Source organism: Tachysurus vachellii, chromosome 20, assembly GCF_030014155.1.
Source record: "Tachysurus vachellii isolate PV-2020 chromosome 20, HZAU_Pvac_v1, whole genome shotgun sequence".
Lineage (NCBI taxonomy): Eukaryota > Metazoa > Chordata > Actinopteri > Siluriformes > Bagridae > Tachysurus > Tachysurus vachellii.
The window spans coordinates 12,851,307-12,865,977 of record NC_083479.1 but is presented as its reverse complement, the minus strand read 5'-3'; the positions used below and the strand labels follow the sequence as shown (position 1 = coordinate 12,865,977).

General features: G+C 36.5%; 3 protein-coding genes across 3 annotated transcripts in view; 2 read left to right on the top strand and 1 right to left on the bottom strand.

Annotated features, from left to right (window-relative positions):
* Window positions 1-4,732, top strand: part of isoc1 (isochorismatase domain containing 1) — a 10,165-nt gene extending 5,433 nt beyond the window's left edge. Inside the window, exon 5 of the mRNA XM_060895460.1 lies at window positions 2,397-4,732. Coding sequence (XP_060751443.1) covers window positions 2,397-2,543 — 147 coding nt within the window. The 3' untranslated portion in view covers window positions 2,544-4,732. The remainder of the gene's footprint in view (window positions 1-2,396) is intronic.
* A 2,315-nt stretch (window positions 4,733-7,047) lies between these two features.
* LOC132863696 (major intrinsically disordered NOTCH2-binding receptor 1-like) lies at window positions 7,048-9,709 on the bottom strand. The gene is made up of 3 exons (XM_060896650.1): window positions 9,563-9,709; window positions 8,091-8,336; window positions 7,048-7,239 (listed from the first exon to the last, which is right to left on the bottom strand). The coding sequence occupies exons 1-3, from the start codon at window positions 9,707-9,709 to the stop codon at window positions 7,048-7,050; spliced, it is 585 nt and encodes a 194-aa protein (XP_060752633.1).
* A 2,212-nt stretch (window positions 9,710-11,921) lies between these two features.
* Window positions 11,922-14,671, top strand: part of chsy3 (chondroitin sulfate synthase 3) — a 56,050-nt gene continuing 53,300 nt past the window's right edge. Inside the window, exons 1-2 of the mRNA XM_060895457.1 lie at window positions 11,922-13,215; window positions 14,045-14,328. Of these exons, the coding sequence (XP_060751440.1) occupies window positions 12,609-13,215; window positions 14,045-14,328 (891 nt within the window). The 5' untranslated portion in view covers window positions 11,922-12,608. The remainder of the gene's footprint in view (window positions 13,216-14,044; window positions 14,329-14,671) is intronic.

Genomic DNA, 14,671 nt, shown 5'->3' with positions numbered 1-14,671 from the left:
GTGATGGATATACAGAGGACAGACTCAGTAGAGGTTTGGTAAAAACTGAATTCACAGTTCCTGCGTGAGGTGTCTGCTTCTTTTAATTGTCACAGGAAGTCACTTTAAGAGACTGGAATTTTTTCAGTTCCTGCCTTTTAGTAGTTCCATAAAACCTGCTCACAAGTTTTTACAGTGATGTAAAATGCTAATTAAGGGTTTGGTGCTGTGGAAGTCCACCGTGAGGTCCAGGAAGCTGTGACTGCACCTGATCAGTAATTCAGTCATCTCAGAGCCTAAAAACACAAGAGCGTCCTCATTCATTCACCATTTGTCATTTACCTTCAATTAGGTTAACAAGAAATTCAAACTAGAAATACGCTGGCAAAAAGATTTTATTGAATTTCTTGAATTGAAATGTGAACATCGGTTTAATGAAGCGAGTCGACAATCAATTAAGTTGTATTATCCAAGCATGTATCTTCAAAAACTCCAAGCTCACCCGCACATCCAGAAGCCTTATGATTCTGCGACGATAAAACCAAGTTAGTTTAAAACATGACAGATTAGATACTTGTTTAAATTAAATTTAGTTAAGAAATTATGCAAAGCTAAATATTTTTGTGTAAAATATGCATAATAATTTCTCCCAAATATGACCGACCACATATTCCCTTTTTCAGTGGAGTGGAGACAGTACATGTTTAACTCACTGAAGAATATGATGAAGCTGTATGACACTGACTGTGCGTTCAAGTTCTCCTGGATAGTTTGTAATAATGAGTTTGTATTAAAGTCTTAATTACGATGCCAGGTGCATTCATTCAGTCTGCTTGGAGCAAGCTGAAGGTGTGCCTTCTTTTAACCACAAAAACATACAAAGAGGTTTTAAACTCCACTTTTAGCAAATGAAAATACTTTAAATATAATTCTGAGACGAGTACGCGTTTATTTTCAAGTACAGAACTTCGTCCATTGATTCTGCAGTGTTTCTTGAGCAACACGGCCCCAACTCGGAGACGCCAATCTAAAAGAAATTCTCAGGCTTTTCACTTTTTTCGTGGTGGCATTTAAGTGAGTTCGACTCGTGCGTACAATCTTCCCATGACAATAGAAACTGAAAAAAAAATTACTTCTGGAAGAGATTAGGGAATGAGATGATGAACACAAAGTGGTGACGGTGGTATTATCACTGACGTTGAAGCTGTTTGAGTAGAGTGTTCAGGTAAGAAGATTAGAGAACTGGATAGATTAAAGGATTAAAGCGCTGCTGCACTGCTCTCTTCATGCAGCAAGGCTAATTACTACCGGTAAAACTGTCAGCGGGTATTGAAATGGCATTGTGGGTAACAGAGGTTTAATCGCTGAATCTTATTACAAAATGCATCTTTGGCCTCATTGAAGATCACTTGTTAATTGTAAAGATTGAAAGTGGATTTTAGCTTTAATGCAGAGAGAGAGAGAGAGAGAGAGAGAGAGAGAGAGCAGTGAATGATGGGAGTTTGGTGACTTCAGCATCTTCTCGTGTCAGCATGTGCAGTAATAGAGGCTGTAGTTTTCACAATACATAATCAAATCACTTAGTCTGTTCCACTATTCATGACCATGGCAGAAATATCACCTTTGGTAAAGAATAATCCTGTCATTCTTTTAAAAATGTGGTTTATACAAGCACTGCTAGCACTTGGCAGTCACTCAGACACTTTGTGGTGGTTAATGTTGCATCCTTTAAAGTTTTCTGAGAGGACTTTTCTGTTCATTGGGATTTGTGACACGTCTTGGCTGACTCCCTAAATCTTTTGGGCTGCAGCATTAGGCCTTGTCAGCCAAAAACAGCATTCTGTGATATAAATCTTCTCTAGAATATTCAGTACCAGAATGGCATCTCTTGAGCTCGGTGGCGATCAATACTTAAGGTTCTTGAAAGTGATCTTGGCTTTTTCTTGAGTTCTATCACCATAATGTGATGAATGTGAGTGTTAGCATTACTGTCCACATCATGATGTAATTTCACTGCAGCCTTCTTGTAAAAGTGAATGTTTTTTTTTTTTTGTTCTTCTTAAGTTATAGGTTTCTTCTGCTATCTGTGATTGAGTTAGTATTAGCTGTATCATCTGTAATACCATATGTACCAAGTGTTCATGGTATATTGAATTGGTATTTTTATTTGAAGCAGTATTGATTTTTATCTTTCTCTGAAATTCATTTTTTTTTATTAAAAATAATATCCCAAGCCTTAAGGCTGTGTTAAGACTGGAAAACAATAATAATAATAAAAAATTGTAGCCCAGACTCTATTCCCGATGCTCCCAATGCATTTATTGTGATTAAAGTCATCGTTGCCTGAAGTACTATTTGTGATTTATGGGTATGATTTAAGACTTTTCCTGGCTAATAAAAACTGTTCTGTATCTCAGCGGCTCGCACGCACCGGCATCATCATCACCACCAGCGAGTCGGTCCTTCTGCAACTCGTGGCAGATAAAGAGCATCCGAAGTTCAAAGAAATCCAGAACATCATTAAGGCCAGCGCTCCAGAGTCAGGCCTCCTCTCTAAAGTCTGAGCAGCATGAGGTGCTAAACTTACTTCCACTGTTGGCTTCATTTAATGTCCCTTAGAGATTCTGCAGCCGTGGTGGGTGTTTTGAAGTTGTAAAGTTACCTCATATATTTGAAATCGTTCCAAGCTTGTGTTTGTAGACGATGGTGGATTTTTTTTTTTTATCAGAATTTCGTCTTAGATGTGCCGTGCAATAAACCTGGTTAGTCCAACGTATTTTTCAGTGTTTAAAAGATTTCTTGTTTCGTAAACCAAATAAAATCTACAAATCTGGCACAGCGAGATAAATGTAAGTTAAATGCGTTTGTTTAATGCAACATCGTGCTGTTGCTGGTGACGACACCACTGGAAGTAGGAATGTAGCTACTCTGACAACCATAACAGCCTGGAAGTCTGTCCTTACCTTCTGTCTCTCACCATTTTCTTTCTAAACTTTAAGAATACATAAATTCCTGTACCTACAAAATCCCAGAAATATATATATATCGTGTGTGGAAAATGTGGTAACAGTTGAGACGTAACGTGCAGTAGATGATTACAAACAGTAGACTAACCTTTGTGACTTGGCTGAACACAAGGTCTAATTAAGAGATGAATAAGCCACTGGAACATGACGACTTGCACTGCAATACATATCTGTGCTGAATTATTAATGTAATATGTTTAGTACTCTGTTTCTCTGCCATTTTGCTCCAATAGGGCTATAAATAATGATCAAAATATATGTTCTGTTTGTCATTTTTTTTGTCTCTTTTCTTTAAAATATACTTACTGGCCTGTTTTCTCTTTTGCTTTATCTTTTTTTTTGAAGTCTACTCAAACTTTAGAATATGTTACAAGGCATGAATTAACATCCCTATAAATCATGGGAATAATATGAACTATATAGGAATGGCACTTAATTATTAAAAATGTTACACGTTTAGGAATTTGATGTGGAAAGTTACCCTGTGTAGTGGAACATATTTATTTTGAACATGTTTTTTTTTAATTCATTGTTGCTGTTGTTGGTTTCTGTTGTGTATTTGAAAAAGTTTGTGCTTATTTTTCCCTCAATTTTTATTTTTTCTTCGTCTTCATGCCCAAATTGTTAACTGCACTGGCACTGCATTGCCCCTTAAGTCTGTAAAGGTTTGCACAAGTTTGTGTGTGTGTGTGTGTGTTTTTACTCTTTGACATTATTATTATTTTTTTTTTAGGTTTTCATGTCAGTGGAAATCTCACTCTTATTTCACAGACTAAAAGACATGCACACAAAATTATATTCTATAAGTTATGGGAAGATTGTGTTTTTTATTCGTTTATTTTTTCACATAACTGAATATACTGTATCTGGGGATTTCCAATATAGTCCAATATAGCTACTGATTATATTTTTCACATAGGTATTGCTAAACTTGGTTTTAATGCATACATTGTTTTTGGTTATCCAGGACAACTGTTTTGTAGAGCGTATTAAAAAAGTCATGGATTTTACATGATATAAGGTGTCCTTCGTTTTTAACTTTATTTTTGATCAGTAAGACCTGAAAACATACACTTGCCCTCCACATTATTTAGAACACCTGCACATTCATGTATTTGTCTAATCAGTCGATCGTGTGGAAGCAGCTCAATGCAAAAATCATGCAGATACAGCTCAAGAGCTTCAGTTAATATTTACATCAAACATCAGAATGAAGAAACTGTGTTTTTATGTGACTTTAACAGTGGCATGGTTTTTGGTTTTGAGTATTCCAGAAACTGCTGATCTGCTGAGATTCTAGAGTTTCCAGAATGGGGCAATAAACAAAGACTGACTAAGAGAAAGTTTTGTGAGTAGAATCACCTTGTTGATAAGAGAGATCAGACGAGAATAGCTTGGTTTGAGCTGCTAAAAATCAACTCAAACTCAAATCATCAAGTTTTACACCCATGTTAAGAAGAAAAGCATCTCTGAATGTACAAAACTTCGAGACTTGGATTGACTACAACTAGAATCATTCTGATATTTCATTTGAAGTTTAACTGAAGCTCCTGAAGACCTGCTGCCACATTATTAGCTAACTGCATGAATGTAATAAAGTGGACCATTGGCATTTATTGCTGTTTTCTTTGCTTAAAAATGTCATGCAGTATATCATTACCACCACATGTGGTAATGTGTTGTGATGTGCAGATGAATTATAATAAAAATATATGATGAATAAGTAACACATTTCCATGACTGGATATGTAACGACTTGTGTTTTGAATTAAGATGAGCTTGAAATTGAAATGATTTTCCACAAAAAAAAAAAAATATTACTTTCTCAAACAATCTCCAGCATTTCCCTGTATTAGATAAACAAATCTGAAGATCAAATCGAATATTTCATCTTTTGTGGCACTGTCTGTTTCAGATTTAGATTTTTTTTTCTGCAAATGTTCCTTAAGCGTATCCAGATGCTAACTCAGAATGCGTCTGTGAACCAGCCTCCAACAGATGTTTGTGTATTAGCATGTGAGAAAGAAAACTATTTACAGTGCCTCTTTATGAACAAGTCCAAACTGATTGTACTTCTCGCAGGTAACCTACTTGATGTGACAAAATACTTATGCTCTCTGTTGGCATTACTGTACGAGAGCACAATCATTTATGTAATAGCTAACGTAAAAGTAAGTAATAAATGTTTATATTTATCGTGTCTCATAAACACTGCTTTTATTTTACAGGGTATTGAAATATTTAAAAACAAACAGTAACTGAGTCTAAAGGAAAACATTAAGAGGGTAAATAATGTCAGAGACTTAAAAAATGTGCAGTGTATAGCTATTAGCACTGAGTGCTTATAAATTATGATTACATGGAGAAAGAAATGATAGATTTGCTTTATAAAATGACAGAGGAGCGGCATGAGAGACGAGATCCACTGGAAACTGCCAAACTCTGCAGATTACATGAATGAATTGTTATTAAGTGGGATTATTTATAATTTGCTCTGTCAGAGCTTGGAAGAAGTTAGAAGAAGCCATCAAATATGATAACAGACAAAAGGCACTGCAAAATATTAAGAGATTAACAATGAATTTAACACAGACTCAAAATATAAAGTTCTCAGATGCTTCAAACATCATTACAGGCTGATATCTAGGTAATCAATGCAGGATAAGTTTAGATAGTTTAGTTAGTTTAGTAAATTGATTAGATAAGACACGATGCATTTAGCTTTATTTATTTGGCAAATAGTTTTATTTCAAATGACTTACAAGTGAGGCATAATGCAATCCAAGCATACAGATATTTTAGAATTGAAAATCAGTAAATAATTATATGGTACCAAACTTTAATATGATATTAAACACAAACAGGCTACATATTAAACTATATATGTATATATATATATAACTTTATACATATAACAATTATATATATATACATATATATATATATATGTATATATATAACATCTAAAAACATCTAAAAATATGCTAATTACGTTAATAAGGGCGTAACCTAATTAGCGTATTTAATTGACAGGTCTCTGTTTAATACTTGTTTGCGAGTGTGGAACAGAAAAAATACAAAACGAATCCTGACCATTTTATTTCATTATTGTTTCATCTTCTGTTTATATTTCTTAATATTGCATATTATTAATGACTAATTTGTGAATGAATAATGAATTTCTACATATAACTCCTCTATCACTAGCACAGAGCCACATGCTGATAGTCTGCAATAATTAATTTTTTCTACTTGTTCTGTGTGTGTGAGAAAAAGATAAACAACACACCCGAAGCTATCTTTGTCCTTGTCATAGTGATGGACATTGTGATGGAAGATAATAACTGCACACAAACAGTGATATAGTCCTCACCTGCAGTCTTTCCATTTTAATTTGAATAATGGAGAAGGCCATGACAGATTGAATTATTATAAATCATTTTAAGATATTATTCACCTCTAAACATTTTGCATATTTATCAAATTTCATTGGCAACCAAAATGCTGCATTGTATCAGATAAAGATGTCTGAATAATGTACTTCCAATAGGAGTCAGATATCTTAATTATTATTTTTTCTGGAAGTTGATTAGGCTAAAACCTAAAATTCACCCAATCAGCATCATTATAGCTGCTCAGTGTTTTGTGTAATCTCACAGTGTGTAGTGTTTTCATTTCGAGTTCATCTATCTTTTTTTAATACAATACAATTCCTTATAAAACATGATCAATAAGTAGCTTATTGTAGTAAATATCTGTACTGTGCATTGCGTCCGGTTTGGAGAAGGTTTCCAGTCACTTGGTGGTGCTATTATTCCTTATAGTGTCACAACTACTGCATATTGTGTTTCTTTAAATTATGTGTTGACCAAGTTCCTGTGTAAGCTCATACAACATTTAAATAACACAATAGTGAGCCCTCAAACACTAACAGTAATAAAATAAAGCGTGATAGCTTGTGATTAAGGATACAAGGCCTTTCTTTACTGCTGAACCATGGGGTTAATTAAAAGTCTGTCTTCGCTTTAATTTTTTTAATCATTTAGACTTTTTTTTGTGTCAAAACAATTGGCACAGTGATAACAATCACAATTATGCAAACTGACAGAAGGACTGAAGACAGTATTCTGCACATTCTTTTTCTTTTATGTTCTGCTTCCTTCTTTTTCAGCAGGGAGTCAAAGCCTGGGGTGTAGAGATCTTCCAGCCAAAAATTCAATTTTCTAGGGTCTTCCTATGAGAGAAGATAAATCATCAGGCATGGGCACACTCTAAAGATTTGGTCTGTAACATTGAACACAACTAACACACAGAGCATGTTTTAATCTAGCTACTACTAAGCACAGAGGAAAGCTCGTGTCACAGTTAAAATTTCATTCCATCCGTTCATACATTTATTTGTTTGGTTATATCTTCATTTTCAGTAACTGCTTTATCCTGCAGGGCACAGTGGTCCATAACAGGGCACACAATTGCATTTTTGAGCCAACGATCTGCCTGCCAGCAGATATTGATAGATAGGAGAAAACGGCAGAACCCAGAGAAAACCCAGACAAACAATATGTGAAACTCTCTGACCTGGACCATGCAACCCTGTATCTTACAGTTTCACCCCAATTCATTACAGTAATTCTATCTACATACTGGGTATTTTTGTTTTATTGCTTTAAGATGACTAAGTCTAAAATGTTAAAAAAAAAAAAGTGCCATGATTAATTGTTTACACTTAAATATTTCCAATTATTATCCTTAAACTTGTGTATTAAAGTTTAAATTACCATCCTGAATCACATAATGTAGTAACTACTATAAGTAATTTAGTAAGTACCATGAAATGTATTGTAAACTAAAGGAGAGAGAGAGAGAGAGAGAGAGAGAGAGAGAGATAGACAGGTAGGACTGGAAACCAATCCAGTGTTTCTGAGCTGTGAGGAAGGCTAGACTGGATCCATAGACGGTTCCCAATGGCTATAAAGGGTTAATACTGTATGTACAGTAGATCTTGCTATACATCTGAATAACTATGACATTAAGTGTTAGTTCTTGGTCTCAAATAATGACACTACAAATACTACCCCTCTGTACCTGGAGATAACTGGCCATGTTGCCATGTAAAGAATGTCTGTCATAGTCCTCAATGGTCCAGGATGGTTTAGCTCTTTGGTTCTCCTCCATGTCAAAATTCCTTAGGTTTATGTAGAGTGGGTTTTGCTTGATCTTTGGTTTCAGAGTGAGTGGTGTGATGTGCTGTTCCAGCTCTCTGTCTCTCAAGTCATATGTTACCTCTGGTGATGATGGTCTTTCTGTGTCCTTCTTTCCTCTCTCCTCTCCCTGAAGAAAGAATACAGAATGGACATTTAGCTTGAAGCCAGTGATTATGTTCAACATATACTTGTGTTGAATAGATACTGATGATGACTGGAAGGAAGCTCTCTCTCTCTCTCTCTCTCTCTCTCTCTCTCTCTCTCTCTCTCTCTCTCTCTCTCTCTCTCTCTCTCTCTCTCTCTCTCTATTTATCTATATTTATGTATATTTATTTATATATTTATATAATTATATATATATATATATAACTATACACACACATATGATTAAACCCAGCGACTGACTGAAATTCATAGAGACTGACTGAAATTCCAGTCTTGTTTCTCTTACTGTGACTTACTTCAAGCTTACACATAGAACACAGAATATGCTATTTCATTAAGTGCTGAAATATTGATATGACACAGCACCCTTGGACATGAGCTTGGGTTAGTTTGTCTGTTCAGATGAGACATGTGGGGGATCTGTGCAAAAATAGATTTCATATCATAAAAAGTGAAAAACACATTATAAAACCCTGCATTATGCACACACATAAAATTTAGATTAATGAAAAAATAATCGCTGCTTTAGGTGCAAAGACAAGTGTAAATAAACTTGTAACAAAAGGGCAATATGAAAATAAAAATTTTGGATTAATGCACAGTGAAAAATTCAATTTTAATAAAGAGAGACCAGTGGAACATTTTAATTTGGGGAAAGACCAATGACAAAAACTTCAGCAAAAAGGAACGTTTAGATACAAAGACTAATGGAAAAACAAACCTGTACAAAAATATAAATAATTTAGGCACAAATACTAAACTTTGAGAAAAGAGATAAGTGGAAAATAAAATTTAGGTAACAAAGTATAGTAGAATAATCAAAATTTAGGTGCAAAGCCCAGCAGAAGAATATATAATATATTTTTGGTAATGAACACGTAAAAAAAATAGGACTTAGGTAATATATTTTTAAGGTAATAAAACCCCAGCAAACAAAACAAGAGGCCTGCAATTGTTAAACAGACTCATATTTTATACATAATCTGAATGATTCTTTGTGTAAATTTATATGTATTATATAGTCAGATGTTTGTTTTTTAGTAGAACCTTCAGACGAAAGGGTGACCAACAACTTTCTAAGAATTGTAAAGAAATCATTCAAATCAACACAAATATTATCAAGCCATTATCTACCTCTTCACAATCAAGCCTTATGTTTTGCTCTGGTGCTAACGAAAGCTCTCCTACCTGTGAGTACACTCTGTTGTTCCACTGCCTCTGGCCTGAAAGTGCAGCTCCTATCTGGAACATTCCATGGGTGGCTGGTAGCATCCCCACATCAAGTTGGAGAAATTTCTCTGGATGATTATTGTTAGGGAGTACACTAATGTCCATGTTTATGTCCAAGCTAACATGGACTTCTCTTGACTCAGACTCATTGCACTCATTATTTATTAATGGCAAAGCTGGTGTCAGTGGCAGGTGTGTGTATCCCTTTCTAACCCATAGCATGGTTTAAGGAGCCCATGTGAAGGAATAAGAGAAAACTCACACCTATACGCAGTAATTATTTAACAAAAAAAGCACTGTATGAACATTTTCTGCCTTACTCTTTTATGTTTAATTCACAGTAGACAAATATCAGAGGTTCTTTGAATGTACTAACAGGACATTATATCTCGCAATCATGGTATCAGTTAAATGAACAATATATTGTAAAGTATAGTATTATAAGAATTACTATAATATTACAATAATAAAATACAATAATATTTTTCTAAATTCCGTATAAATTCTAACGAGTGGTGTAAGCAATTCAAATTTCACCTCTGTTAAAAAGTAAACGTTAAGTATTTCAGTAATTGGTTACTTGATATCACTTCTTAAGGGGCATCTATGTATGCCCAAAATATATACACATTTATTCATGAACTTAAATCCTTTTGTGGCCTTTTTAGACTTTTTTCAGATTTATTATTAATCATAAGTACTTGTCATCTCTGATCTGCATAGTCTGGGGTTTTACATACTCTTCTGATGACTACTGAGTCCAATGATAAAGTTTCTTACAATAAGAGGGCCTGGGTGATTTAGGTGGCATGGGTCAGAGTGCGATGTCACAAAAAGTCTATCTGGATATTATCTAAGGAGACAGGAAGAGACAGGAAGAGAGCGAGGCAGAATTGTTTAGTAGCGTGTTGTATTCATACCAGCTGTTCTTATCCATCATCACTGCACTAACAGGGAGCAGCCAGCTTTCAAGAATCCGTGCTAAATTCACCACCATCAATTTGCCGCTACTTTGCGCTTATAATAAACTCCTGAAAACCAATTTGGCAGATCCTAATTACCTTCGGAGTGCTTGTGTGCTTTACTTTGAGAATGAAAAATAACTTTAAATGTTGATAATGATACCAAATTTCTGTCACATAGATTTACATGGTAAAATTTACTGAGATCAGCCATGTCACACTCCAAGCTTTCCACTCTACATTTTCAGCTGATTACCTTCACAAATTGTTTTGTATTTAAGGGTAAACTAGGCATTAAATTCTGCAGTAGCCCGACAGAAGGACCTAAGTTTCTCAGCCTTTTTCTCATCTCTTGAAAAAATGATTGGGTTTTCTGAAAGCATACTTTACCCATGGTCCATGGGAAATCACTTCCATTATTCCAGTATTCCCCTTACAGCGATGCCATGTTTCATGTGCCTCTGCTGTGAAATGTCAAAACATATAGGCCTCCTGTTTGAAACTTCTTTTCTAAAAAGCAAACCTTTCTTTACAAGGTTAGACATAGTCATCTGGTAATTGCTGGTTCAAAACAATTTTTCCAAATGAAAGCTTCTAATGATGTGTGGCAGACAAGCTGTTTTATAAAAAACAACAGCAAGGTACTGTAATCACAAAATCTCACACAATTATTTATTATTTTAGTCAAGCCATTAGAAAGCTAGAAATGGCTAACAATCTTTCATCTTGACTAGCTCATCCAGTGTTTTGTCAGGTGGTAGCTGGTCAGACAATGATGGGTTTTTTCCAGCATAGAGAAAAAGCCTTGTTTGGGTTTGGTCTTACAAAGAACACCCATCCATGTAAACTGAAGAGCAGACAGGAAGAGAGAGGCAAAAACAGACAGGAATATATATATATATATACATACACACACACACACACACACACACACACACACACACACACACACACACATATATATATACATACATATATGTATATATATATACACATACATATATGTATATACTGTATGTGTATGCATATATATATATATATATATATATATATATATATATATATATGTGTGTGTGTGTGTGTGTGTGTGTGTGTAATGTATGTGTGTGTGTATGTGTATGTATGTATGTGTGTGTGTCATGTGTGTGTGTGTGTGATGTATGTGTATGTATGTGTGTGTGTGTGAAGTGTGTGTATGTATGTGTGTGTGTGTGTGTGTATGTATGTGTGTGTGTGAAGTGTGTGTATGTATGTATGTGTGTGTCATGTGTGTGTGTGTGTATGTATGTGTGTGTGTGTGAAGTGTGTGTATGTATGTGTGTGTGTGTGTGTGTGTGAGGGAGCGCTACATTACATTTCCCCGAAGCTGCCCGTTATTTTGAGAGGACGCTCCGCCCAGCGACTCGTTTTACTTTTTTAACCGGGCGGGTGATCGAGCTACTGCAGTCAGACGAAGCTGACGGAAAAGTGTCGAAGTCGGAAAAAGCGATCGAAGTTATTTAGCGTGTTAAATGTAAACAACATGGCGAGTGATCGGAGACGCAGCCGCGTCGGTAGAGGACTCGCACTGCTCTAGTCACCTAAGTAACTAGGGCTGAAGTGTGAAAGTGCCTTGAATGTTTTTTTCCATGGGAGCTCTGAGATCATCACTATGGCAGTTCACAAGTCTTCGGGGAAAGGAAAAAGCGTAGACTTCCTCAGAAACAGTAGGCTGATTGTCTGAGACGATGAAGAGTTTACGCAGCGCTGGTTCTCAATGTAACGGATTGGATAAGTCTCTGTGTCGAGCAGGACACTTCACTGTAACGGAGGGATCACCTCTAAGGAACTACACTATTATGTAAACATAATCTAAATGTCCCAGATGGGAAGCTGGAGTTGAGGGACACTGGAGCTGATTTTGTTCCGTCTTGAGGATGTCCGGGTGCGTGAAAGGTCGCGTTTACGTGCATGAGGACGCACTTACACTGTGTTACATTGCGGTGTTCTCCGTCTATTTAACTCAATCCAGCAATACACCTTTAGTTTCTGTTTTTCCCTAAATGATCACCTGTGTTGACTATATCATGGCACTGAGGTCTAGAAAAGCGTGGACCAATGTGATGGTCGGGCTATTGCTCGGGTTCACTGCTGCATCCTGGCTTTTGGTGCCCCGGGTAACTGAGCTCAAAAAGACCTCAATGTGCTCACCATACAGTCTAGGTAAAGTTTCAGAACTGGTAAAAACCCCTGTAACTAACAACGCCTGGCAGGATAGCCAGCACAGACCATCCTCCAGCAGAGAAAGAAGCTATGAAGACGAGGATGAGGAGCAAAGTGTGGAAATGCCAAGCCACAGAGGACCCATTCCTCATCCCAAACATTTTCTGTATGTCGGAGTCATGACTGCTAAAAAATATCTGGACTCAAGGGCGGTGGCCGTGTATAAGACGTGGGCGCCTAGCATCCCAGGAAAGGTGGAGTTCTTCTCAAGCCATGGCTCGGATTCCATCCCACTTCCTTTCCCACTGCCCGTGGTCTCGCTGCCAGGTGTTGATGATTCGTATCCGCCACAGAAGAAGTCCTTTATGATGCTGAAGTACATGCACGATCACTACCTGGACAAATACGAGTGGTTCATGAGGGCTGATGATGACGTCTACATCCGAGGTGAAGAAGCCAAACAGGGTTCTGGGAAGTGTTCTGTGATTTTAGTGCCAAGCGTGCAATTATGGAATGGCAGCTTCCTTTCAGAACGCTTTGAAATATGTCCTGCTGCTGCCACTAGCACAGGCAGTATATTTACTTTCACTGTTTCCTGTCAAGTCAAGTGTAAATCTTACTGTGCATTATTGGAAATCCAGTAAGAAGGACTACGACAGATAGAATAGGAGGCTCACCTTTTTGCTAAATATCTTACCTTTAGCATTACTTTGATAATTACTTTGAAAATTGTATTTGTGTATGCGAAAAAGAAGTGCTCTGAGTCATAGGCCCTGAGAGTTGATGTGATTTGTTTCTTAGATTAAGAAGCTGCTTAATCTTTTTCTGCTAATCTTTTCTGCTTTTGAGTGTGATTTAACCCAGAGAATTTTCCTTTATGTTCTCTCGAGACATATGTATTTTTTGACAGCAATTTTAATAAACAATAAGAGAAATCTTCTCAAACTAAGAAACAGTAAAACCAGAGGTTATGTAAGTAAGTAAGTAAGTAAGTAAGTAAGTAAGTAAGTAAGTAAGGCATATCTTACGATTCTTGTTTTAAAGTCATTGAATGAACAATCCTAAAAGCAAAGAGCAGTACCAGATGAAATGTGTGTTCTTTTTATTGACCCTGTCATATAAACACTGATGTGGAAAACCATCACATGTTGTGATGTCTCTCAAAGCTCTGGAACAGTAAATTTTCTTCAAGAGCTTATGTTTATGTGTCCTAAAGAACCCAAATGTATTAATGTCACTTCCCTCTCATAATTGTTCCATAATCTGTCTGTTTTAGGGGAAAAGCTGGAGCTCTTCTTGCGCTCTCTCAACAGCAGTAAGCCTCTGTATCTGGGGCAGACAGGTTTAGGCACCACAGAAGAACTTGGCAAGTTGGCACTGGAGCCTGGAGAGAATTTTTGCATGGGTGGCCCGGGCATGATCTTCAGCCGTGAGGTTCTGCGCTTGATGGTGCCCCACATCAGCACCTGTCTGAGGGAGATGTACACCACGCATGAGGATGTGGAGGTGGGCCGCTGTGTCCGCAGATTTGGAGGAACCCAGTGTGTCTGGTCCTATGAGGTAAGCCACTTAGCCGCCCTAAGTGATATCAAGTTTTCTATTTCTTCATTTATTTTTACTTGAATAAGAACGATCCCCAATTATCTGTCTGTGAAACAATGTGCCTTAACTATAGGGTTAATAATTAATAACGTTTTACTCGTACAGAACTGAGCCAGCGGCAATGTGATTTAACAATATTATAGTGTTGTTTTGTCTGGTGCTCTTAACAATGATTGTGATTGCCAGAAACAGCAAGCAAATGACGAAAGTAATATGTGCAAATAGACTTAAACGTAACATTGCCAACAAACAGCTCCAGGGTTCCAGGTTCAGCCCATATCTCGGGTTACTCTGTGTGAGT